The 26,976-nt window shown below is 35.9% G+C and overlaps 1 protein-coding gene across 1 annotated transcript in view; it reads right to left on the bottom strand.

The window, feature by feature from the left end:
- The window catches only part of GFRA1 (GDNF family receptor alpha 1), a 246,857-nt gene that overhangs the window by 84,623 nt on the left and 135,258 nt on the right, over window positions 1–26,976 (bottom strand). Inside the window, exon 4 of the mRNA XM_070944987.1 lies at window positions 2,566–2,905. Within this exon, the coding sequence (XP_070801088.1) occupies window positions 2,566–2,905 (340 nt within the window). The remainder of the gene's footprint in view (window positions 1–2,565; window positions 2,906–26,976) is intronic.

Genomic DNA, 26,976 nt, shown 5'->3' on the forward strand with positions numbered 1-26,976 from the left:
AATAAATTGTCTCTGCGTCATTAAACGAGACTATAAGATCAGGATTAAGCTTATTGCCAGTGTCAATAAGCAGCACTGATTATTAGTTTCTCAAAATAAGAGAAGACATGATATGATTGAAAATTGGTGATATTATATTCCTATCAATAGAATAATTCAATCCACAGAAATATGATTAAAAATAAAATCTGCATTGAAGCTCTTCATATCAGAGTTGATGGATAGGAAATGGCATAAGATGAGAAAATGATCTGTAGGTTAAGACCTGTGAAGTGAATAAGCAAAATAATGTTGCCTCTACAATAAATTCACGTATCATTTTTCCATATTTCTGAAAACTAATACTTTCCTATTTAAAATATAGCTTCCAGAATTCAAGCTAACAAAGAGTTTTCACATTGTGTGCCAACTCCAGGGACAATGTAAAAATTCAAATATGGGATTGCAAGGTATCTATATTCAGTGCAGAATACTGTTTTTGAAAAGTACTCTTGATGTACAGGTTTAATTTTGATTATTAAGAAAGCAGGAAATAAATATAGAAAGGACAAGAAAGAGTAATGATTCCAGTGGCTTCAAACAGCTCTTAAAACAGACAGAATAACCCAAATTACAAGTAAAATTAAGAGAGACAGTAACAACAGCGGCCAAAATTCAACACTGACTCAAAGGCACAAAACAAGGCATAGTAAATAAACACTTTGCTCTGCTAGTTGTCTAACCATTAAGAGTGGAATTTATCAGTCTATGTGCAAAAATGACTCCCTGCAAAATATGTCAGCATTATAAGTTCAGTAATCAGCCATTTTGATATAACTTGCTTTATTAAATAATAAAGCAATATTATTGCAATATAAATAAAGCAATATTAAATAATGACTTGCACATGCAAGTCATTATTTAATATTACAGCAAACAAGTGATGAACATGCAAAGGTGACCTAGCTGTGAAACAATTACCTGAACAGCCAAATTGACTAAGGTAAAACCTACAAGCAGAAGCTACAATGAAAAGAGAACTGTAATATGTAATCTGCACAAAAATCTATTTTCATATTCTTCCTGCTTCAAAAAATAGCAATAATGTTATTGGTTTTTTTACCAAGGAGCTGGAAAGTGCAATGATGGAGAACACAAGGCATAAAGTCAAGAAAGATGAGGGAAAGTGAGAAAATGAAATAGCATTTAGAAAGTTGGATGTTCAAATGAATGAAGATAGCAGGTGGAGTACTGATGGCATTTGAAAAGAAATACATGCTGTAGTTTCAGAGAGGAGGCAATCTTGGTTAACCATTTGATTTCCTATTTTCAACAATCACAGAATTGATTGACCAATATTTTAGTTGTCAGTTTCATGAAAATAACTACACAGCTAGGAAGCATACAGTTGGAAATATTATTTCAGAGCTGTACTAATCAGAAGAACTATACATAACAGAAATGCAGACCCTTCGAATGATTTAAATAATAAATGTGTGAAAATCAGGCATAATGGCCATTATATCACCAGTGATTTAAAAAGTCTTTATATCATAATATGACTATAGTTGTGTTATGATCTTTTTTTATTATATTGAAATAATGGTGAGTGCTTGGCAGTATAAATCACTAATGAGGAAATGGCCTCTTTAGTAGAAGACCAAAAAGTTTGTTTATTTATCATATTTATTTAATGCTTCAACTTAATTCTATGTAATTGAATTTCTAAATTACAATGTTCCCAAATTAGTTTAAAAAAACAACTGATGTCATGTTTATTGACATTCTAACTTGTTGATGTTTTGGTGAACCATCTAAACTGAGTTGTCTTAAAAATTGAATGAATAAATAAACTTATAAAATCTGCAATACTGCAACATAAAAATTACATACTGGTAGGAAATGGAATTTTGCATTTATAGTTTAAGTCTGGGTTTTAAAGAAGATTGTATCTTTTTGGATGATCTGCAGTTGGACTGACCCCATCACTTGGTGTTTTTTTTAAAATAGTATTTCATCTCCTACAATACCAAGATTTCTTTGATTTTTTTTGTTCATGTGTAATGAGTCATGTATATCATCTCTTGGAAATTGTCTTTTTTTACCATTTTAGTCTATTCAATACCTTCCCTTTTCTTCCTTTAAATATCAGAACCAACGCCAATTTGTTTAGAAAAACTAATTATACTTATACCAACTGCTTTATTATTTTTTCATCTCATCAATATTTCTTAATTAAAAGTTGTTGATTTAGATGCCAAGAACAGTTAGAGTTGTAGAATTCTTTAGAAAGGTTAGACTACTTCATTTTCTTTTTTGCTAGAAATATATTGTGTGTGCATACAAACACACACACACACCACACACACACACACACAGAGGGGGGGGAGAGAGTGTTTCCAGGGATAATAGATATTTCAGTGATATGCAAGTGTAACTAGATGTTTTTATTATTCTGTTAAAGAATACAAATTTTCATTCCCAATTGCCCTGTTCCCTGATGAAAATACTGTTTTCTAGCTCTGGCAATTTCAGCAGTTCCTTGCACCACCTCATTAATCACCCAAGTGTCATGTGTTATCTTACCTGCAGATGTAATTCGTCTTGCAAATATCTTGTAAATTCAGGCAGTTTGGTTTCTCTCTGTCCTCATAAGAACACGCAGGAACAATAGTCTGTCGTCTTCTTTCTGTACATGCAATATCTCGGCAGGAACAGAAGAGCATTCCATAACTATGCTTGGGGGGAACTTTGTCAAAAAACTGCCTTAGGGCCTTGTGACACTTCCGCTTGTTGCAGATTTCATTAGACACACTGTAGGTACAGGGTGTTATGTACGCCGATCGATATTTCTTGCAGGTATCATTCAGGTTACAGGCTTTTGCAGCATCCAGACAGTTGTTCCCTTTTGAAATGACAGGCTCCGCTGCATTTAGAGAAAGAAAAAAGTTAGACGAAAAGATTATTGCAGCAAGTTGAAACTTAACTCAAGAAACTCGTAATTATTGCAGAAAACATGAGGCAGAAAGTAGCCTTTGAGAGGAAATATATAAAGACATAGTTTGTTCATTTGTTTGCTTGTTTATTTATTTGCTTTCAAATTTATATACCACTGTTTATGTACCAAATTTATAAAGCTCGCTGTTTGGGGCGACTACAATCTTAGTTGTGATGCTCAGGTCACAACATCAGGAATTATTTGATTCAGTCACAGATTTTTGAAGACCAATCTCTAAATCTCAGCAAAAAAACCAAAAACAAAACCCAAAAAACTGTAATTGGCAAAAAATAGTTGTAGCATCCTACTAGATTTTAACATCACTACAGAAATAATTATACATTAAATCCCAAGTTTTTATTTTGTCTACAACAGTGTGTGCAGAAATGCAAGCTAAATCCAAGCATAATTTCCATATAATTTGCAGGGCATATAATTATGCAATATAGGCATGGTAGACACTAATTACTATACGATTACAGAGTAATTATATGCCTATTTGTTTCTAGAAAGCAAATGTTATGCAAAATGCCTTAAACTATGCTGCCTGCAATAAGCAGTTACCAAGATTCTGAGCTGTTACATGTCAAAACATAGATTTATCTTGGTATATTCTAATATTGCTAGCAGTCTAACATGCTGCCTCCAGTTAAGAATGAAACAGGGTAGTAGAAATTCATTTGAGACTCAGATTTTTGTCACCTTGCTACTTTGTCCTCAACCACAAGGATACATAAGTTTCTTAAGAAGCAAAGCTTCAAAAAATAGTAGAAAGTAAGTCCATCATGCCTTTTCCAGTTGCATTAATCAAGAACCAAGATCTATTTTTATCTCTTTACAGGTAGTCCTTGACTTATGACAACAATTGAGCCCAAAATTCTTGTTTCTAAGAGAGAAATTTGTTAAGTGAATTTTGCCCTATTTTACAACTTTACATGCCACATTAAGTTAAGTGAATCACTGGTTATTCACTTAAGTAACACGGTTGTTAAATGAATTTGGCTTCCCCACTGACTTTGCTTGTCAGTAGTTTGCAAAAAGTGATCACGTGGCTCCGGGACACTACAACCATTATAAATATGAACCAGTTGCCCAGTATCCAAATGTAAATCACATGACACATGGTGATGCTGCAGTGGTTTTAAGTGTGAAAAATAATCATAAGTCACTTTTTTCAGTGCTGTTGTAACTTCAAATGGGCATTAAACAATGTTGTAAATTGAGGACTACCTGTATTTTTAATACACATTGATTAAAGTTTATATTTAAAAAAAAATAGCCAAGAAAAAGTAGTTCACATTCAGGTATTACTATTTTAACTTCAGGAAAGAGATGTGCATGTTTAGTAGGATTCAAACAGGATTTAAGGTGAGAAAACTCGGCATGAAAATAGAATGCATGGAGAAAATGGAGGATCACCTCACCTCTATAGGTGCAAGTAATAGCAATAGCAATATCACTTAAGACTTCTGTAACACTTCACAGTTCTTTACAGCCCTCTCTAGGCGGTTTATAGAGTCAGCGTATTGCCCCTAACAATCTGGGTCCTCATTTTACCGACCTTGGAAGGATGGAAGGCTGAGTCAACCTTGAGCCATGCAGGATCAAATTCCTGGAGTGAGCAGTGAGTTAGTCCTGCAGTACTGCATTCTAATCACTACATCACCATGGCTAATAAAATCTAATGAGGCTATTGACAAATATTATTTTCACTGACACAAATTCATGGATTTTTTTAGCAGTAAAATTCAATGAAAAACATAGGGAGTGCCATGCTACGTATAAGTCTACAGTGAAAGCAAATATTAAATCTTTTTGATATTCTATGACTGCCAAGAAACATGAAGTATTTTTTTTTAAAGCACGTGTCCTTTCTGGACATGTTCTTTATGCATCAGCAAGCACCATTAATAGAAGTAATCCAGAATTAGGTTCTAAATTAATGTAATAATCCAAGATATCTGACATCTATCATCTGACTCATGATAAATATTCAGATTCCCATCAAGTTCCAGAAATGTTCTGCTTCTACCAATACTGAACAATTGTTGGTGCCTTGGTGTATGACATTCAAATTATATGCTGTGTTTAAAGTTGACCTAGAACCCAAAAAAATAATTATTTGCTCCAAAATATATTTGTTATGCTTTTTTCTGAACTTGGTTGTTTGCTTGCAGATGTTTCAGATAATTATTTTTTTGTGATTTGCCTGCAATTTTTTTTGTAATTACAAATTACAAAACTTTGTGATATCTCACATTTTAATTATGTAGTACATCTTTCTATTTGGCTAAATAATCAAAACAGTTTGCAAAATTGTCGATGTTAACGCTTTCTTGGTTAAAACATATAACATTACTATAATATTGCTACAATCATTTGATTCTGTCCTTGACAAGCTAGTTCAACTAATATACTGCTTATAACTATTTTTAGGTTTTAATCTCTTTATTTTTTATAAATAAATCAAAGCAACCAATATACTTAATACTTGTTCTGTTTCCTATTTTGTCATAACAACAACCCTGTGATTTTTTTTTTTATGTCCATCAATTCAAGAGACTCATTTTCTGAAAAACTTAACAACTGGAACTTGTCCAGTTTCTTCTGAATCTCCTGATTCTGAATCTATACTAATCAATAAAGCCAATGTGTACATTCCTCTAAGTATCTATTGGTGCATTGTAACATATAAATTGAAAATGAGGCTAGCAGCCATGAAGTTTAACTACTGGAGACTAATTTTTAATGAACCATCTTCAGTTCTAAGTGAAGGAATAACATGGTCTACTTGCACCACTGAGCTAACACTGATTCTTCCATGGAATCAGAATGCGCCAACTAAAGATTTTCCACTGTGAAATTAAATCAGGAATGGAAAATCTTTGTTCTTTCAATGTCTTCGGCTTCCACAACCAAACTCAAACTGAGTGATGAAGGCTGAGCGATGAAGGCATTTGTAACCCAAACAAGGATTTCCATCACCGGTGTAAAAGTTATATTTTTAAAGAAACAATGAAGTCCTTTGTTCAAGGACTGAACAAATCTATGTGGAGGCAGTCCCAGTCCTTGTATCAGTTATTTTCATTCCAGAACAGTAAGTTCAGGTGCAACAACAACTGTAGCTCAAACAGTGACTGTAGAAACAAACTGTCAGCTTTATCAGGTAGATCAGACAGGACTCAAGGCCAGATAAGCTAATTCTACTTTATTGTAAAGCTACATTAGCAGAATCTTGGAAATCTGAAACAACAATTCTTCCGCATAACATTTAGAGCCCAAGAACTTGGGGAGGTGGCACTTTCCTGATACTCTTGCTCCACCCACTATATAGCTGTAGCCATGTTCCCTATTATCTGAATGTTCTCTAGGCAGCATCTCGTTGTGCAGTCTCCCAAGGGCATTTCCACATACCATTTACCTGTATGGTATGTTGCTTTTTTAATTATTTGTTTTTTATTATTATTGTTTCCACCCCCATCAAGACTGATACAATTATCACTAGGAAGTATTAATATTATTGTAAATTGTCCTATGAAAGAAAGTAGCCTAGTAAAGGTTCTTTTAAATTTATAGCATAATCTATAGTATACACTTGCTATTTTCACCTAATGTTTAAATCAGAATGTCTTTATGCTGCATGGGGAAATTAACATCACATCTGGAACCTTTAAAAGAAAATATGCCTTTAAAAGAATTGCAAGTATACGAAGCAGAAAAGCATCGTGGCATGCATTGCAATCCTGTCAGAAAATCTATATGTGATCTGCAAATTTACGATTAGCAGCAACTGAAATTGTACAAAACATTAAAGTATTTAATGGTCAGAACAATCACACCCCTTAATTTTCAGAAGTGTGTGCAGATGCAAGTCCCATTAACTTTAGCTTGGAACATGCCTAGACAATACTTTGAAGACATTTCTGACAGTTATCAGGTGATTTATACCCCATTTTCTTCATAAATGAGATGAATTTTTCACTGAAGCAGATGTTCAGACTCAATGTTTATGAAAATCTATGTATCTTCCTCAGTTACACCTGTTATTTTGACTCCACATAAAATCATTTGAGAATTCTCAGATTAGAAAGTTAATTGGTTAATTAGCAGATTTAGAATCAGCACATAACTGTTTCCTATGATTCCATGTAAACAGAATATTGATAACACAAGAATAATTCATCCTTAAGAAAACAGATATAATATAGACAAAGTTGGGCACTTCAAATCCTAGTGATTTCAAATGCAAAGTTCAACATGACACTAAATGTCTTTTGATAAGACAACAACAATGGCATGTCAAAAGATTTATTTTTGCTGGATGGTGCTTATAATATAGAAAAATATTTTATTCTTCTACCTTGGCACTGCCAATATATGGTAGGCTATACTGTAATTCCCAGAGTTTTTAGCTTTAGGCTTGTAATTTCAAAAGCTGCAGTTCCAACACAGCTAAAAAATGCTAGTTTTAGAACCATAACATCAGGATTTTCTACCTTTGGTTTATTTTATTATGTTTGCTGATGTTAGCTGATACTTTCTTAAAAACATGGATAAAGTCTTCCATTCTCCAAACTTAGCCTGCTCCAATTATAATGGCCAAATATTACATGCCATGACACTTAGCTTGCTATGTGTTAAAAATCTGGCTAATATATTTGGTTTGTAATGATAATTTTTCAAAAAAAGAAAACTCTACTTGTAGCTGCCTATATTCTTAGATGCTATCTTGATAATTTTTAGGTTCTTGGTTAGGATTTAATTGTTACAATTTCCATGTATTAGACTGTAATTCTAGTTGTAGATTACCCACACATAATAATAATAGGTTATAAATAAAATAATATAAATAATAAAAGGTCCATTGAATGCTTGAATACTTTCCAAGTTGAGAAAATCACCATTAATCAATTTCAGAGGGCAGCTTTACAGGAAATAACCTACATCTTGTGACAATTTCTTTAACACCATTAACAACAACATCTGTAGATTGTATCAATCTACTTGGGAAGTAGATTGATACAAATGCCTAAACAACTGTATGACCAACCATAATAGCACTAAACAATAGCACTTAGTCTTATATACCACTTCACACTGCTTTACAACCCTCTCTAAAGGGTTTACAGAGTCAGCATGTTGCCCCCAACAATCTGGGTTGTAATTTTACTGACTTCAGAAGGATGGCTGGCTGAGTAAACCTTGAGCCGGTGAGAATTGAACTGCTGAACTGCAGTGCGCTGGCAGTCAGCAGAAGCCTGCAGTACTGCATTCTAACCACTGTGCCACTATGGCTCATAATAAACAATACAGCAAAACACAAAACAAAATAATTCTTTTGAACATTGGCATTTAGGTGTCCTCCTCAAAGTCAGCTTGGAGTCTAAATCTAATGAAATAAGTAAATAAATAATATAAAAGATGTTTTTCCTCAAATTAATAGAGAGCAATAGAAATTCTTTAATGTTCAAATAATTCAAATGGGGGAGAATGATATCAACTTGTGTCTGTTTGATACCCGGTGACTGGTTGTAGGCACTGCATTTCACCGAACATGGGCAGTGTATAAACTCCTGGAATCAGCTGCCAAGTTTTAATTTGAGATTTATTCAGAAGACCTAGATCAATGCATATTCACTCTCTGGCACAGAAATAATTCATCAGCGATTAATGGCTGCGAATACCTGCATTATATGATTATACACCTCTCTGTGGAGGAAATATTTTTGAAAAGCTCCAGACTGAACAGACGATGTACCCAGTGGTGAAATCTGAACTAGTTTGCCACCGGTTTGTTGGTGCATGCCAGTTTGCCACCATGCATGTGTGATGCATGCCAGGCACACGCTGTGTGCGCATGTGCACCAAATACATGCTATGCGCATGCGTGCACACGCACCAAATGCACTCCTAGCACAGAAAAAGGAGGCTTGGGAAGGTAAGTAGAACAGTGATGGAGGGAAACAGCTGTGCCACGCGATTTAGATTCACTAGAAAGTAGAATTTCCTGCTTCCTAGTGATTTTAAAATGTGCAGCACAACTGATCGTCAGAACTACCAGTTCAGAGGAATCGGTAGAGTTTTTTTACTACCAGTTCACCCGAACCGTTAGTTTTTATCACTACCGGTTCGCCCGAACCGGTAGCATTTCACCATTGGATGTACCAGAGTCAGTTCCTATCTACCTCAGGTTTCTTTTGTGAATAAAAAAGTCAGGATATCATATTGTGCTTGTTAAGATAAATTGTCGTTTAAAATAAATCTGCCTGGACATGTTCAAGAGAAAGGCATAAACATCAATAATATAAATATGCCCAGAACTCTTACTACCAATTTAACCAGGTTTCAGGTAGCAAATTGGTAGCAAAATATCAGTGCATATTTAGTACTTCATGCTGCATTAATTTCATGCTAATTAAATCATCACAGCATTGAATAATATCCATGAAATCCTACATACTCTTGAGTTCTTGAGTGGTTTCTCCTGTCATGTCTGCTCTGAGTCTATTTTCAAAGGAAAGAATAAAGGGATTGGAACAAAAAGCCCAAATTATCTGTGGTAACCATGGCTCAAGTCAGGAACAGAGGTGGAAATACAAGTATATCCTGCAACATCTTTGAATTTTACAGCTCCAATCAGAGCTGAAGAAGCTTTTTGGATGAGAAATGAAATGTCTTCAAAGAAAAATTAGAAAGTCCAATTAGCTCTTGAAAAAACACCTTTGGGACAATAATCTTAGTGTTTGAATCATAAATACTACTAACCACTATCAAGTAGAGGAAGATAACCAGTTTGGTTTAGTAGTTAAAGCACCAGGCTAGAAACCAGAAGGCTGTGAATTCTATCCCTCAATTGGCATGAAAGTCAGTTGGGTAACTTTGGCCCAGCCATTGTCTTTCAGTCTAACCCACCTCACCAGGTTGTGGGGAAAACAGGAGAAAGAAATAGTTTTAGGTATGTTCACCGCATTACTTACAAAATAATAAAGGTAGGATTAAATAAAAGAAAAAGATGAATGGCAGACAATATCGATATGTAGGCTTGGCCTTCTTGGGTGAAATAGCTTCCCTAAAAATCAAAACAATGAGGAATGAAAGCAAAACTGACTGGGAAATTAAACATTATCAAAGGCTGGAGAGAACTTTCACTTTAATTAACCTTGTGTCCCTGCATCTACACCCTTGGCTTAAGAATCATTTTTATGAAAATTCTGTTCTTCACCCAGGCTGTTATCACTCTTCTAACTGTTTAATGTAGCCCATCAATCTATTAGTTATGCAAGGCTTTTGTTTCTCTGGTTTTGAAATTCAAAGTAGAGGAGGCACCAATTTAGCAGGTTTTGTAACTGAAACCAGCCATATCCATTGTGGTTTTCCATAAAAGATGAGACACCTTTCAGTTCAGTTTTTAGCCAATATGGTGCACTTTTAAAAAATGAAGAGATGGTGGCATATCCCCACTAAGGGAAGTTTCTTGTGATATCTGTCCAGAAGTGTCATGACTAAGAATAAGAGTGAGAATCCCACCCCAACCTAGATAGTTGAGTGGATCAGATTGATGTGTGTCTTACTGGGTTTGACTGAACTACCATTCAATTTATTTTATATTTGCTTACAAAGTGGTTGCTAATTCAGATAACACCTCTGTTCTAGTCTGAAGCATCTTCTTTACAGTACTGTATTGACTGAGTTTAGATTCATATATTGGTCTGAACAATTCTATAGCTATAATGTCTCTACCAGGGGTGAAATTCAGCAGGTTCTGGAGAACCGGTAGCGGAAATTCTGAGTAGTTCGGAGAACTGGCAAATATCACCTCTGGCTGGCCCCAGAGTGGGGTGGGAATGAAGATTTTGCAGTATCCTTCCCCTGCTATGCCCTCCAAGCCACGCCCACAGAACCAGTAGTAAAAAGATTTGGATTTCACCACTGGTCTCTATACAGATGTTTTAATAGATCTAAATTTTACTGGGTCTCTTTCTCATTCTGGTTTCTTGCATTCTATGGGTCAGAACATTCTCCAGTATAAATGGACAAGATGTTCATTTTCCACTTCTCATATTCTCACAAGGCTGTCATTACAGAGAAAGTATTCCCAAGAAACTTAGAAAAACTACTAAACAAATGGTAAGAGGATACCTGATCCAGAGTTAGGTAACTGTCTCATATGTTACTACATTGATGGTCTGCTAATCCAGAGGGACTTTAGAATGCTAAGATGTCTTCCTGTTGTGTAACTCTATACTAGAATTACAAATACATTATGTATTAGAAGAATTTTCTGTGTAATCAATCCATCTAACTGAGAGCAACTCTATGCATGCAGACTACAAAGTTGCAGAATTAGGAGCTGAATGGGTTGTTTTGGATGATTTCAGCATAACAAGTCCTCAATAGAGTTACATGTTAAGCATGTATTATAAATTTTGTGCGTTTATCCACTTTTCAAATACTATGCCTGAAGCTTTTTACGCTCCCTGAAAGTAAACTACATTCCAGTAAGATTTCAGGGCCTATTGGTCCAATATACAGTATATAAAGAATGCCTTTTCTCTGTAGTAGATATGTATGCATTAATTAAGCGCAATTTATGTGTACCATGATTTAAATGGTATAAAAGTCTAGTCTTTGACTCATGGAACTTATAATGTAATTATGATATAAGGGAAACAACAAAGATGTAGAGACTGGTTAGATAAATATATAGGGAAGAAGTTATTTTTTGTCTCAAACCAACATCATATGCATTTCATACTTTATAAATGCAGTTACTATGAGCTCTAGCTTATACACATCTATTCATTATGATCATTGATTGCTGGCACATTATCCTTAAAGGCAATAAGTGGCAAGCACATTTAAGTATAATAGAGTGGGAACTGAAACTTCTGCCTATAATCGCTTTACCTATAAACTCTGTCTTTTTTTTAATGCCAATGTATCAAGGGCAGCACAATTAGGACATGGGCTAAAGTGAATAGATAAGCACAGAAAGGAAAGTATAATTAAACAGAGGGAGCTTTAGTGGGAAAATATTACATTCTACAGATTGAAGAAAATTCTGGTGAATTTGCTATTTCATATACTATAAGTAGTGTTTGTGGCACATTTGGAAACCTAAATTCTTCTTGGCACCTCAAAAAATATCAAAACGATATCATCCCTATGCTGTGCTATAAACAGATGTATACTGAGGAGATGTAAAATATATAAGTTACTAGACTATACTATGTTATAGTTTTATTATTATATTTTATTGTCACTGTACTGTATCCCAAGCATCCGTCAGTGCTCTGCAAGGATTTCTGAACTGGGAGATTGCAGACAGCAGTATGTTGGAGATCTATCTATCTATCTATCTATCTATCTATCTATCTATCTATCTATCATCTATCTATCTATCATCTATTCATCTCTATCCATCTCTCACCTTTATTGTTCTTTTTCTTATTTTCCCCACAACAACCCCGTGAAGTGAATTGGACTGAAAGAGAGTAACTAACCCAAATTCACCTGGATAACTTTCATGCCTAAGGCTGGTCTAGAACTCACAGTCTCCTCTTTTCTAGGCCAAATTCTAACTACTAGACCAAGCTGGCTGTCATATTATAGACTCGTATTTATAAATTAAATGCAGGCAACTGGAGGTATAAATTTAATTATATATGAAAAGGCTAACATCTACTTCTAAAACTTTGAATTAGTCTCATCTGATTGTTTTGAATGCATTTAAAGATAGGAAGACATTACTCTATTTGAGATAAACGAAGAACCAAAGATGAATTTAGGGAAAATTGTGCAATATTTTGAATAAATACAGTAGCAGATTTCTATTTGTGTAGCATTTATGAATTACAGGCCAAGTTACCAACATTAAAATCAGATCACGAAAACAAACATAACAAAATAATACAATGTATAAATATCCGATCTGAATTAATGTGACACATGAACAGATAGGTGGGAATGAGTAAGTGAGTAAAGAAAAAGTAACGGAACCATTCAGAGGTCCAAAGGAAAAGATAATGCTGACTTGTGAACATTTGCTACAAAGAACTCTGTTTGTTGTGAATATACAATTTAAGTATAAACTTAAATAGGCCAAAGGAATAAATATAAAAGCATGGTTGATTTTGACTGCTTAATATGCCATGTTAATATAGTTAGAGAAATGTATAAAGAAACATATAAGGATAAGGAAAACATATGAAAACGTTTGGCCTGGGGCGCACCGTGTTTTAATACAGTCAAGAGTGGACTGAGAGAGGAAAAAAAAGGATATTGGAGAAAAGATAAAGGAAAGAAAAGAGTGAAAAAAGAATGACTACAGAAAGAATAAGTACAAGTACTGTATGAAAAGTATTAGTAGACAGGTTTCCTTTCCCAATGAAAAGAATAATAGTTGCAAGTTGCAAGGAAAGGAAATACGTAAGCTGCTTTATAGAGTGCCATAGAACTGGGTGGAGTTACAATATGATAGATATGAAAAAAAGATGTTTGGTGAAGTGAAAGAAGCTGTGGTTTAGAAATATATATAATCTTTTTGATCAGTATTGTGTAAAGAATATAGGGAAAAAAACGTAACTGAAAAATATAGTGTCAAAAATAGAAAGGGATGATAAAGAATAAAAGAAAAAGAAGACCAATCTTGATGAAAGTTTTTGAAAAAAATGTTTCAGGCATGGAAAAAGAGGATTAAGCAAGTAGCCTGCAGCAGGCTGAATGAAATATAAATACAAGTATGAAATTATTTTGGATGAAATTGAGGGCAAGGCAATACTGGGAGGATATATTTTAAACATTTGAATGTGAGTGACAACATATATACACACACACATACACACACACGCACACTGAAGTGTACACCCAAGACAAATGTTACATATGTTAACATCCAACAAAAAAATTGATAAAAGGTGAATCATGAATGCCATGAGATTGTTAGCACTGATGCTGGTACAATCTGAAGAAATATTAAAATATGAATGTCATTTGTGAGTGTGAGTAGCTGTGGCAGAAAGCTGGAATAATTCCAATATTGTTCCCCAATAGAAATGATATCAAACATATCAACGAACAATTGCAAAATCCACAGAGAGATTAGTTTGTTAAGTGTGACTGATAAGATAACCTTTTGATTGAAAGAGAACAAGAAGTGATAATGAGCAAAATTGGGAAGAGCAATTGATCTTTAGACTGGGCAGAGGATTTTGTCCTTCAGCAGGTCACTGAAGAACTTATGAAGCCACTCAGAGTCACCTTGAACCGTGTGCAGAAAATAAATTTAATATTTATTTTATTAAATTTAAATTTAATAAAAGAATAATGAAAGTTGGAGATTAATTGTAAATGCCCTGTTTGAAAACAAGCAGATGATCGTGAGCACACATTTGCATGCACATAGAATTGAAGGTTGATTATTGAATGTAATAAGACCAGTATATGAAATAAAGTGCATGAGTCTTAAAAGGAAAGCTTAATAAATGTTTCTGCTTTATGCAGAGTATAAGACAAAGGTATCTTCCATTGGTTGTTTAATATAGTTATAGATAAATATATGAGAAATGCCTGTGGTTATGCTAAAGACATATGGCTGTGGATTTAAATGTAGATGTTATTTGGTATGAAGATGCCATGTCAGGCTGAGAATTTAAGTGATGTGCAGCAAGAGTTATATACCTTGAATATATCATGTAGACTAGTAGCATGAAAAATTAATATATCAAAGATCAAGGTTTGAAAAAGAAGTGGAATTCTACATAAATGAGTTTATAAATATATAATTTAACTTCTGAACATTTTAAGAATGTTCAGTAAAGAGGGGACAGTGGTGGAAAAATGTTAAAATGTACAGGCAGTCCTCGACTTACAACCACCATTGAGCCCAACATTTTTGTTGCTAAGTGAGACATTTGTTAAGTAAGTTTTTTCCATTTTATCATCTTTCTTGCCACGGTTGTTAAGTGAATCACTGCAGCTGTTAAATTAATAACATGACTGTTAAGTGAATCTGGCTTCCTCATTAGCTTTGCTTGATAGAAGGTTGCAAAAGGTGATCAGTTGCCAAGCGGCTGGTTTTGATCACATGACCATGGGGCTGCTTCAACAGTCATAAGTGTGAAAAATGGTCATAAGTCACTTTTTCAGTGGTGCTGTAATGCTGAACGGTCACTAAATGAACTGTTGTAAGTCGAGGACCATCTACATAATACTGGTGGAAAAGTACTATGTCGTATGTTATTGGATGTAAGGAATGAAAGTTGGTAGATGCAAAAATCGCTCATTTTATCCTATGGAAGTGAGAATTGGGGATATGAAGAGACATAAAAATGGATTGCAGCAAAAATGGGCTAGCTAGAAGTAGATGTAGAAAAAATACGAACTGGAAGGGACGATTGCTGAATGATTGAGAACGCAAAAGAGACTGACCAATACAGTCAAAAGAGCAACACACTGAACTGATTTAGTTGCACAGAGAGATTGAATGAGGCTTAAATCACATAATAAATATTTAAAAAGAGTGAACGTTGTGGTAGAACAGACCTTGCCTGCTCTGCCCACCCACCCAAACGTCATCAAAAATGCTCTGCGCATGTGCAGAAGCACTGTACGCTCACAAAGCGTGCGCGTGCACCCGCACGCTACCAATAGCAAACCGGTAGTGCTGGGATTTGAAACCCACTACTGTTGTGAAGACCTCAAAACAATAAAAAAAAAAGAGTTGATTGAAGGACGAAATATGGAATCAGTGCATGTACAGGAGGCCTGTATGCACAGCTTGGAAGGAAAAAAAACATTAGAGAAATGTAGTGATGGGGCTGGCGTAAATTAGGCATTTCCTTTCCTATTCCTTTCCTCCTGGCTTAATTTATTTACTTACTATTTTTTATTCTTTTTGTGCAGTTTACATAACCCTGCTTTCCCCCCATTATGCAAACAGTGTTATATGTTGACTATGCATTGACAGGATCCCAACTCACTAGAGAAATGTTGTGTCAAGCTAGGTGTACCTTCGAAGACTCTGTTGCTGGATTGTGGAATCAAAAGAAAAGCTGATTTAGTGCCCACAAAATTCCAAAATTACATACACACAAAAGAGAGACAACATGTAACAGCCCCTTGCCAATTTATAGAGTATCACTCAGTATTCCTTTTTATTACTATAGAAGTCAATTTGCAACTTGTTTCCTTTTTCCCTCGAACTTGATTAATTACCATCTTAACGTAACTACTGTTCCCTTTCTTATAAATGGCCTCTCTCTAAAATGCTGGTCTTGCAAAAAATAAAACAGGAAAAAGCTTCTAGCTCTTTTTTTAGTACTGCAGCCCTCCCTAACCTTGCTATTTTTCAAATTTATGGTCTTTTCCAATAGAGCTTGTGTGAATATTATAGCAAATCAGATAAAGTAAAGAAGGGGGTAGCTCTTTAAGTGTTCCTTCTAGGTCTTGGGGATTTCCCCTCCCACTCTTCTTTTCTCTTGGTAAATATTGCATTTAAGTGTATATGTTAGCATTTGATAACTCAATTTGTTGATCAGGTACACAATTTCAGAGAAATTGCATTGCTGATTAATTTCTTCTCCCTTGGTGTACCCCACCCCATGTCCAATACCATATTAAAGCATTAATGTAAAAAGAATCCTCCCCTTGAGCAACATTTTGAGAGTATAATAACCAAGTAGCAAATACCATAAGCTTTTCTCAAAGCTGCCATTCATTTCAATGGGACATTTGCGCAAGACAGAATAGTGTGAGCACAGGACTAAATTGTTGGTAATGTTTTTTTTTAAAATGCATACTAGTCAAATAAAACAGGATTTATGCTAGCTCTTCCTCTTGTAGTATGGTCTTTAGAAAGTGCAAATCTAGTGCAAGCAGAATCATGGCAAGCTATAAATGCAACATGAACAGATGCAAAATCACTAAGCCCAAGATATTTCCTTCCTTACTCTCTCTCTCTCTCCCTCCCTCCCTCCCTCCCTCCTTCTCTCTCTCTCTCCCCCTCCCTCCCTCCCTCCTTCTCTCTCTCTCTCTCTCTCTCTCTCTTCCTCCCTCTCTCACACACACTATCCATCCATCCATCCATCCATCCATCCATCCATCCATCCATTCATCCATCTATCTATCTTGAGTAATTTCTGGTGAAATGGGCAGTATATAAATTTGATAGATATAGTTTGATAGATTGATAAATAGACAGATAATATTATACTCACTACTGATTGGTTCAAGGCAGGTAAGGCTTCAAACATGATGGATGTACTACTATCAAAAAAACTCCATAGAATACTAAGTCTCTACAGGACATAAATTTGTGACAAAATATTCTTGTTGCTGGAGCTTTACCGATTACTACTAATGCTTATTTTAAAAAGAATCAAAACATGAATTTGTCTCATGCTACAGAAATGACTAAGAACTGCCAACTTATATTAAGTTTTCTTTCTTTCTTATTACCGTAGGTTCATCATTCTTCCCAGAATGATGCTGTGATACATACTCTACTGTTTCGATTTCTTGGATTAACTTTTTAGAAGCTAATTTGGTAATATTCCTTTCAGCATTTGTAGCACGCAAACCTCAGCTCCTCTTTTGAAAAGTAGATGTATTTATTGAATATTTATTATATTTATTGAAATGCAACCATTACCCGCCAAAGAAGACTGAAATATGGAATGCCTAGGTCTCACCATTCTTTCAAAGAACTCATGAATTGGTTTGTATACAGTATCCTGTAGGGGAAGAAGGTTAACCAGAAAGAGACTGACCCAAAAATAGATGGTGTGTAGAAATTACAACTCATTCATTCTAGCCCTACTTTACAACAACAGACAAGAACAAGAAGAAACCCATGGGTTTGAGTCTATTTTTTTCTTTGTTTAATAGGACTTGATAGTTTAACTGTGAGGCAAAAGAATAATATATCACCTCCAGGTTGAGTAAAGTGCAATGTGTGGGAAAGAGTCTTTTGCAAAAAAAAAAAAAAAAAAAAAAAACCCTAAAGATCCAGGAAACCATCAACAAAATAATCCAAGTATTCCTTATGGCCATTTTGATGGAACAATTTCTGGCATCACAAAAGATGGAAATGGTTAGAGAGTCCCAGATAATTTTTTGTGTGTGGACTTATTTCACATTTTCTAAAGGTATTCTAGACGATTTTACTTAATCAATAGTTTTTTTTCTGTGTAACGTTCCATGTACTTCAGCAATTAAACTACAGGATAAATTGTATCTTTTTTTAAAAAAAATGCTGAAATCGTGGTTCATTTTGTTTTTTTGTTTTTTACAACAAAACCCAGTTATTTTTAATTTTAAATTATACTTATTTGCTATAAACACATCATTAAGATCATCTTTTTGAATTTTCAGTCCCAAGTCTGTACAACCTGGCAATTGTTATCCAGTAGACTACCAGACCAGAAAGCTACGCAAAATGGTTTTTGTAGGTTATTCAGCTCCTGGATTTTTTAAATACATTTTGGCTTAGATCCAAAAAAGCAGAAGGGTATGGGATGCCACATTCTTGCACAATCTAGCAGATGGTGCGGAATGCTGGAAGTGATCTGTAGATCAATGACTCAGTCATCAGTAGCATCTGTGCCATGATTTGTTGTGATTATTACAGTATATTTTTCCCATACTGAACCAGGAAAATTTAGTCTTCACTCTTGTGTATCTTGGGGAAGTCATTTGTTTTTTAAACACAATAAATATGAATTAATGATTCTAAATACACAGGATGTTACACTATTAAACATAAAATACTGCAAAATAATCAATGGTTTGCAAGTCATCTGATCACTGCAAGGTGATTAATATTGCTGTCTCAGCAACTACAATCGTTACCTTGTTAATTAACCTCTTCGACCTCCTGACCTTTCAACTTTTGTTACACATTAGTTTTTCAAAGTTTTATAGCTGTTTGTATTTGATTAGGTAAAAAAAAAATAAACAGATGAAAAGTATTTTTCCAGCTTGTTAAAATAACCCTTGAGTCTTACAAATTAGAAAGCATTGTACGTGTTTTTAGAAGACACGGTATTATAAATCAGATCTAGGACACATATTCTGAATGGTGGCTTTGTTCCCACCTCATTTTTATTTTGGCAGCTTACTGTTCGTTAATAGCTCTGGCTACCAGGAAGCTGGCTTTTCAAAATTTCTCTCTCGTCCTAATTATAATTACAATGTATAAATCACACAATGATCAATTATACAAATTTTAGGTTCATGCATTATTTAACCTAGCATTTGAATCCACCCAACAGGAGCCCAGAAAATTCCAGTCTCTTTCTCTTTGTATGCAAACAGCCCCTTTGTGAACACAGAAATACCAAGTATAAAAATGCAAAATACGAAAAGTCTCCTGAATTATGAAAACATTCAAGGGAAGTGACATCATCAAAACTGAACATGGCTCTATCCCTATTCCTGCCCTATTTAGTTGGGTTGTAATTCTGCCACTATAACTGGTTTATTCAGTAAAATTCTGCAGTACTGATAATAAACTAACCTCAAAAGAAGAGTCTAAGCAACGCATTTAGTTTTGTTATACATTTGCTATAGATTTAGCCCCATATTTCCAGTATTAAGAAATGCACACATATGTTAAAATACAATGAACACAGAATTGTAAAATATTCATTCACGATACATACAGTAAAATACATAAAATCCCAACAAAAGAGAATGTTTCAAAAACTAATCAGAACTCAGCAGGAATTCAAAACAGCCATCAATATTAGTATAATGTATTGGCACTGGAAAAGAGCACCACTAAAAAAATATAAAGGAACTTTTATACAAATCAGCCTTCCTGAACTTGACTTCCATCAAGTTTGTTTAAATTCCATAATCCTTAGTTTGGATTATGGACCATTAGTCTGGTCAGATGAATGTGTGAGAAATTGAAATCTGGACTTAGATTTCCACTGTTGGTTTGGAAAGAATGAATAAGATTATGGGCAAGAAGTTATGATTTAGAGAATAAGACATCATTAGGGATCTGATCCACTTGTTAGGAACTATAGATTATATGAACAACGCTAGGGTTTTCCTTCTGTCTCTGGCCATGATTAATTAAGTTTGGGCTAATCTGTTTATATATTATAATGCCAGAATTGTTGGGTATGAGAAATGTAGAAGAAAGAGGTAAAGCAAAAGTACTTTTGGATATAGCTTTATATAAAAAATAACTTTTGTTTGAAATCTTGGAAAACTGCTACATGGCATGGGCCTGGGGTATTTGCAGGATCACCTCCTATTGGCCTCCCACCGCCCAGTGTGCTCACATAGGACTGCCCTCCTCCGGGTCCCCTCGGCTAGAGGGTGTCGGCTGGCGGTCCCCAGTATGAGGGTGTTCTCTGTGGTTGCACCGACCCTCTGGAATGGATTGCCCACTGAGCTCCAGACGGCCCCCAACCTCCGCACCTTCCGCACTGACCTAAAGACATGGCTTTTTCACCAACTTCCCTGATCTGCTGTGGATTTTAATTTGGGGATTGGGGATTTTAAATTGGTTTTAATATTATTTAACTCTTATTTATTGTTGGGTTGTTTTATTGTTGTGAGCCGCTCTGAGTCCTATGGGAGAAGGGCGGCATATAAATCTGACAAAATAAACAAACAAACAAACAAACAAACAAACAAACAAACAAACAAACAAACTTGTGGGTGCTTAACTATCTGGCTCTCCAAATAACCTAACAAACTCTGACAAACAAACTGTGTGGGTTATTGAAATTGTAAATCAGCAAGGGCCACAGGTTGTATCTAAGAGTAATGTCAAATTTAACATAAAGCAACCATCTATATTTCTTCCTAGATTGTGTATAATTTCAAACATTGTAAGAATCAAGTCTACCTACTTAGAAGAAATTCTAGATTAGTGTAGCTAAATTAAAATTGGCATTTGTGATGCACACAAGGGAATACAATATAACTAAGATTGATTGTTCATATAAAGTACTGGATTAGTTACTTCATAAGCATCACAAAAAGAAACTGAGCAAGAAAACACTCAGCAGAATTTGAATACTTGAAATATCCCCAAATACTTGGATGACAATTGCATATATCCAGGAGTGAAATGCTCCCGGTTTGGACTGGATCGCCCAATCTGGTAGCGATGGCGGCGGGTGGTTCAGAGAACCAGCAGCAAAAATCCCCGCCCCCCCCACCATGCCCAGCTGAGCCGCACGATCATCAGAGGCTTTTTTTTTAATTTTTAAAAGCATTTTTTCTACAAGCTCTTCTGATGAAAAAATGCTTTTAAAAGTAAAAAAAAGCCTTTGATGATTGCGCGGCTCAACTGGGATCATCAGAGGCTTTTCAAAGCATTTTTTTCTGCAACCTCTTGGCTGAAGAGGTGGTAAAAAAAATGCTTTGAAAAGTCTCTACCTATCCCAGATGAGTTCCTTGATCGGCAGAGAGGCGTTTTTAAAAGACCCTCTCTGACGATCCCAGCTGAGTTCCCTGATCGGCAGAGAGGCTTTTCAAAGCATTAGAAAAAATGCTTTGAAAAGTTTAAAAAATAAAATTGGCCACGCCCACCCAGTCACATTACTCCCCCCACCACAGAACCGGTAGGAACAGATTTTACATTTCACCCCTGCATACATCCCTCTTCTGAAATGGAAAATCTGTTTCTTCCCGCAATGACACAGGATCATAGCATTAAGTTTGCTCAGCTATGGTCAGTGATTCTTAAATATGGAAAGTGGTGGAAGAAAAAACACAAGAATAGCATCAGATATCTTAGAGAGGAGATGGGCAAAATGTCTTCAATGGGACCATTTGTGCTGTGCTGTGCTGATCAATTGGCCCCCATCTTCACCCGTATCTTCAATAAATCACTAAAGATGTGCTATATTTCTTCTTGCTTCAAATGCTATACTATTATTCCAGTGCCAAAGAAGCCCACCATCAAGGTACTGAATTAATACAGATGAATAACATCTGAAGTTATGAAAACCTTTGAAAGGCTAGTGCTGGCCCACTTGAAAACCATCACGGATCCGCTGTTAGACCTCCTTCAATTTGCATACAGAGCAAATAGATCAACAGATGATGCTGTTAATATGGCTCTGCACTACATCCTGCAATATCTTGAATCTCCAAAGACCTACACTAGGGTCCTCTTTGTAGACTTTAGTTCAGCATTCAACACCACCATTCCAGACATTCTTCTAACTAAGCTAAACCAGCTAGCAGTACCTAGCTGAGGTAGAGTTTAAAGAGTTTAAAGCTTTTTAAACTCTTCAAGATATTACAGAGATAGCTCTAAAAATGCAGTGGGGTGTGTTTCCATTTCCTGAGAAAACAGGTCACTTATATCCACTAACTTTCTACTAACATTTGCATGACTTACAACTTCTATATCTGTTTTCCCATGTTTAGTAAGCATTTTACCAACCTACATTTTCACTATTTAATCCACCATAATGTCATTAAGTAAATCCAGCTTTCCCCACTGAAGAAGCCAGCTAGGAAGGTTGGAAGCCGGCTGTGAAGGTTGCAAACAGCAATCATATGCAACCATCGTAAATCCATGTTGGTTGCCAAATACACAGACTTTGATCCTGTGACCATGGGGATGACAGTTGTAAGTGTAAGGGCCAGTTGTAAATCACTATTTCCAGTGCCACTGTAACGCTGAATGATTGCTAAATGAATGGTTGCAAGTTGAGGACTACTTGCATTATATATATTAAGGTGACCAACTTTTTTACAATGAGAAGGAGGACACAAAAAAATTGAAGAAAAATATCGTAAATAAAAGAAACATTTTATTCATTGCAACAATGAATCTAATGCATGTGTGTGTGCTGTGTCGTGTTTTGGTAAGAAGTAAACAAAGCCACTTGCACACGGCGCACTCTTGTGCGCGGCGCACTCTCTCAAAACAATTCTCCTGTGCAGAGCGCATGCATCTCATAATCGCATCTCGCCGCACTGCACCAAGCCTAGACAAATCATGTCAAATGATTTACATCACATCACACACAACGGATCAGCTCAGCATCGATCAAATATGGAGATTTACAGATTAGACTTCAAATATCGAAAAGGAGGACATGTAGGAGGACACTTTTTGAGAGAGGACAGAACTTACAAAAGAAGGACTGTCCTCCCTAAAGGAGGAGTCGATTCTGGGCTTTTTTCTTTTCTGGCAGTCAGCAAGTTCCTGCTACCAGGTGAGAGACTTATATAGATCTATTTCTAGCTTGTTAGCCTTCATCAGTAAGCCACACCCACATCTCATGTATCCTCCCTGTAAAGGTATAGTATCTATTTTCTTACTTCTTCATAGGATTTATGTGTGTTTTTCCTCTAGCCAGGTTTTTCCTACATAACCAAGGTTTTTCTGCAGCCCTAGCTCAGTAGAATCACATCCACTCGATTCTGGGCTTTTTTCTTTTCTGGCAGCCAGCAAGTTCCTGCTGCCAGGTGAGAGACTTATATAGATCTATTTCTAGCTCGTTAGCCTTCATCAGTAAGCCACACCCACATCTCATGTATCCTCCCTGGCTAGGAAAGTAGGAAAAACCTGGCTAGAGGAAAAACACACATAAATCCTATGAAGAACTAAGAAAATAGATACTATACCTTTACAGGGAGGATCTTGGGTGTTTTCCCGCATCATGTTAAATAAGTTAGTTAAAATGTTTAAAATTCTGGTTAAAATCCTAGCTTAAAATCTTCCAAAAATCCTTACAGAGCACTCTGCAAGGTCCTTTAAAACCTTAGCTAAAATCCTACCAGTACCTTAAAAGTTTTTCTTTCTAGCAACGTTTCAACAGGCTCACAACCCTGTCATCTTCAGGCTCTTGTTTAGTTTAGAAGCTATGGGTGTGTTGAAAAACAGCAGTTTTTCTTCCTGCTTCCTCATCCTGCTTCCTCTACAGCAGACAGATAATAATAGAGAACCTGAGAAAGATAGGCCTGTAACACGTAGCCAAACAGCCAGGATGAGGAAGCAGGAAGAAAAACTGCTGTCTTCCAATCAGGACACAGAGTTACAGGCTAACCAGCATACGTCAGCAGCAGCAAACATAGAAAAGCGACAGCTCCAACCTCGCAACACACCCATAGCTTCTAAACTAAACAAGAGCCTGAAGATGACAGGGTTGTGAGCCTTTATAATAACAAAGAATTCTATGCCGTTGACACTGATCACTAAGTCTAGAACAGGGGTGTCAAACACAAGACCTGCAGACCAGATCCGGCCCGCAATGTGGTTGAATCTGGCCCAAGGGGCCATCCTGTAAAATGTAAGGGGCCGGCCAGCATGGCTTCGGTCTACCTAATGTGAAAAGGAAACATCAGGCCAGCGTGGCTTCGGCCTGGCCTACCCAATGCAAAGAGGAAACACTACCTAATGCAAAGAGGAAACATGCCAGCAGTTTGGGAAGTGGCATCAAACTGGCCACACCCACCCATTCAGCCACATCCAGTGAGTGGCATCAAGCTGGCCATACCCATCCAATTGGTCACAACCACTCAATCGGTCACACCCACCTGGCCCCCCAAGGTCAATCACAGCCCTGATGTGGCCTTCAATTAAATTGAGTTTAACACCCCTGGTCTAGAACAACTTTTCCCAGTGTGAATCCCTCCAGACTTTTGTTTGATAGGTGCCAATGGGAATTACAAACTTAAATAGTTTGGTGGGACCAGGCTGGGAGACTGAAAGCTTCTCTTTCACCACAATTATGTGGTGAAAAAGTGCAGCAAAAACAAAGAGGACTTCAGAAAATTTACAAGACATGCTTCTAATAAATTATCACTGTATGTTTTCATTTTTAATTACTTAAAATTTTTGCCCAGCAACCTAATTGTGGGTGGTGTGGGCAACCAAACACATTTCCATAATTTGTGTCATTTGACTCATCTGGCATTGTGATGAAGACCCAGAATGGGGAAAAGAAACAGTCCTGCAATCCTTCATATGATGTCCCATGGGCAACAGAAATGCATGAAAAGCCCTTCAAAAATCAAACTGTGGACATACTTTGTACTTTGTGTGAATCAATGAACAGTAGCGAAGGATGTCATTTACAAACCCTCTTTTAGAAAATGCAGTCAGAATTTCATGTCTGTTACAAAAACAGGCATGCATTTCTCTTCCCATTCATTCATTATTTTAAGAGCCTTTTGATAAGCACCATTAATACTATGAAAAAAACGATAATCACAGACTGCCTGCTTGCTGGATATGAGGAAAGGAGAAAAAAGCATTATTTCCTTCTTTAAGTCTCACCAAACTTTCTCCCCTGTTAATTCACGACAATAAGATTAATAATATAAAAGATGCATGTTTCTATATTAATAAAGGGCTTTGAGCAGTGAAAAGCTATCGTTAAGATTTTTTTCCCAAATGTATTGTGTTTTCATTTCCATGCTATGCTGTTGGAAAATCTGCTGTCTCTGCATTACTTTGCCTAAAACGGCAACAGTTGCCAGAATTTCAAAGATATACCTTGCATTTATATTTGCAGCTGGAAACTAGAAAATGCAAACCACTTTTCCACAGAGGAGTCTTATTATTTTACAAAAAAAGTATTGCTCAAGCAATATTCCCTTCACTGGTTTGAAACTGCAGTATTAAACCAGTGTTGTAGAAAATACACAGATAAGAAAATCTCAAATTTGTACTTGCTTTATTGCCCCTTCGCTGCATCATTCTTGTCTGTACTGTGTGCAAATAAATCTCATATCTTTTGAAGCCCCTGTTAGTAGGAGAGGGTTCCAATTATTATTTTTAATATAAGTCTATTTTAAATATAAATTTGTATTTACCTTTTCTTGTTTGCAACTTTCCTTCCTTTAGTTGCAACTAAACTAGTGGGCTTCCATATGCAAGTTCTCCAATTCTCTAACTTTTAAAGGCAAATTCTCAGAAGCAAATAAAATTACTTTCCTGTCATTCTTTATTAAGCAGCATTAGCTTTTTAAAATATGTTTTTCCAAAATAAAGTGTCAAGAGCTTTCACAGTTGACTATTACTATAGGAAGTTTCCAGAAACATAGAGTATATTATTTTTTAGATGCATTTCCACAAACATGTTGCAGAGCATGGTGAAAACAAGGAATGGCAATCTAGTTCAATGTCGCTGTTTTTTTCCGTAGCAGAATGTGTTCTGCAGAAATGACAGAAATTCATATCTAAACAAATTTAATTCCCTATATATAAGCTGAACTTGAGTTTTTACTCTGAATTGTAGACCCAGAGTGCAAGCAGTGGAAATACATGTGATGCTATGGAAACTATATGCAGACAGTACAAAACAACAACAAAACAACAACAACAACCTAGGCCTCGTGTACTAACACTCACGAAAGCAAAATAAGAGTAAGAATACTATTAAATGTGGCAGAGACTTTAAACAACATGAATAATGATTAGCTATTCAGGTACTACACTGGGGAGAGGAAGGGCATCCAGAGTAGATTAGTGGATCAGTAAATATATAGAGTGTCAAAGCTCCATATATTTGACATTTGAAGAACAAAGCTATCCATCAATGTCCCGGGTGCAGATCGATCAAACAGAATGCTGCCTACTGAAAACCTAATAGCATGATAGCAATAATGTAGCCACAAAGCCTCTAGTCTGTAATTGACTGCTTCCACTTCAGGCTAGGATGTCGAAAACAGTGACTAATGTTCACTTAAAGATTTCATTTGCAGTGGATGACAATAGTTCATTTCACACTATTCTAAGCAAAATGACTACATGCAATAATGGACAATAGATAAAAGGTAGGGAGAGAAAGTCTAATTAAATTGGTTATGCAGGGTTCCAGACCTGAGGACAAAATATGATTTGGAGCATGCATGGGCATAGCATGTTGGAAACACCTTAAAGCAAACATGTCTTTTCCTGAGACTACACTTCAGATGCCGAGGTAGACTCAAGCCCAGCAAAAAAGCTGCTTTAAGGTATTCCTAATAGGTATTACGTGCCCATTCATATGAGCAATAAATCCCATTTT

The sequence above is a fragment of the Pituophis catenifer genome, unplaced genomic scaffold (genome assembly GCF_029215685.1).
Source record: "Pituophis catenifer annectens isolate HBS135680 unplaced genomic scaffold, rPitCat1.0.hap2 SCAF_6, whole genome shotgun sequence".
NCBI classification, from domain to species: Eukaryota; Metazoa; Chordata; class Lepidosauria; order Squamata; family Colubridae; genus Pituophis; species Pituophis catenifer.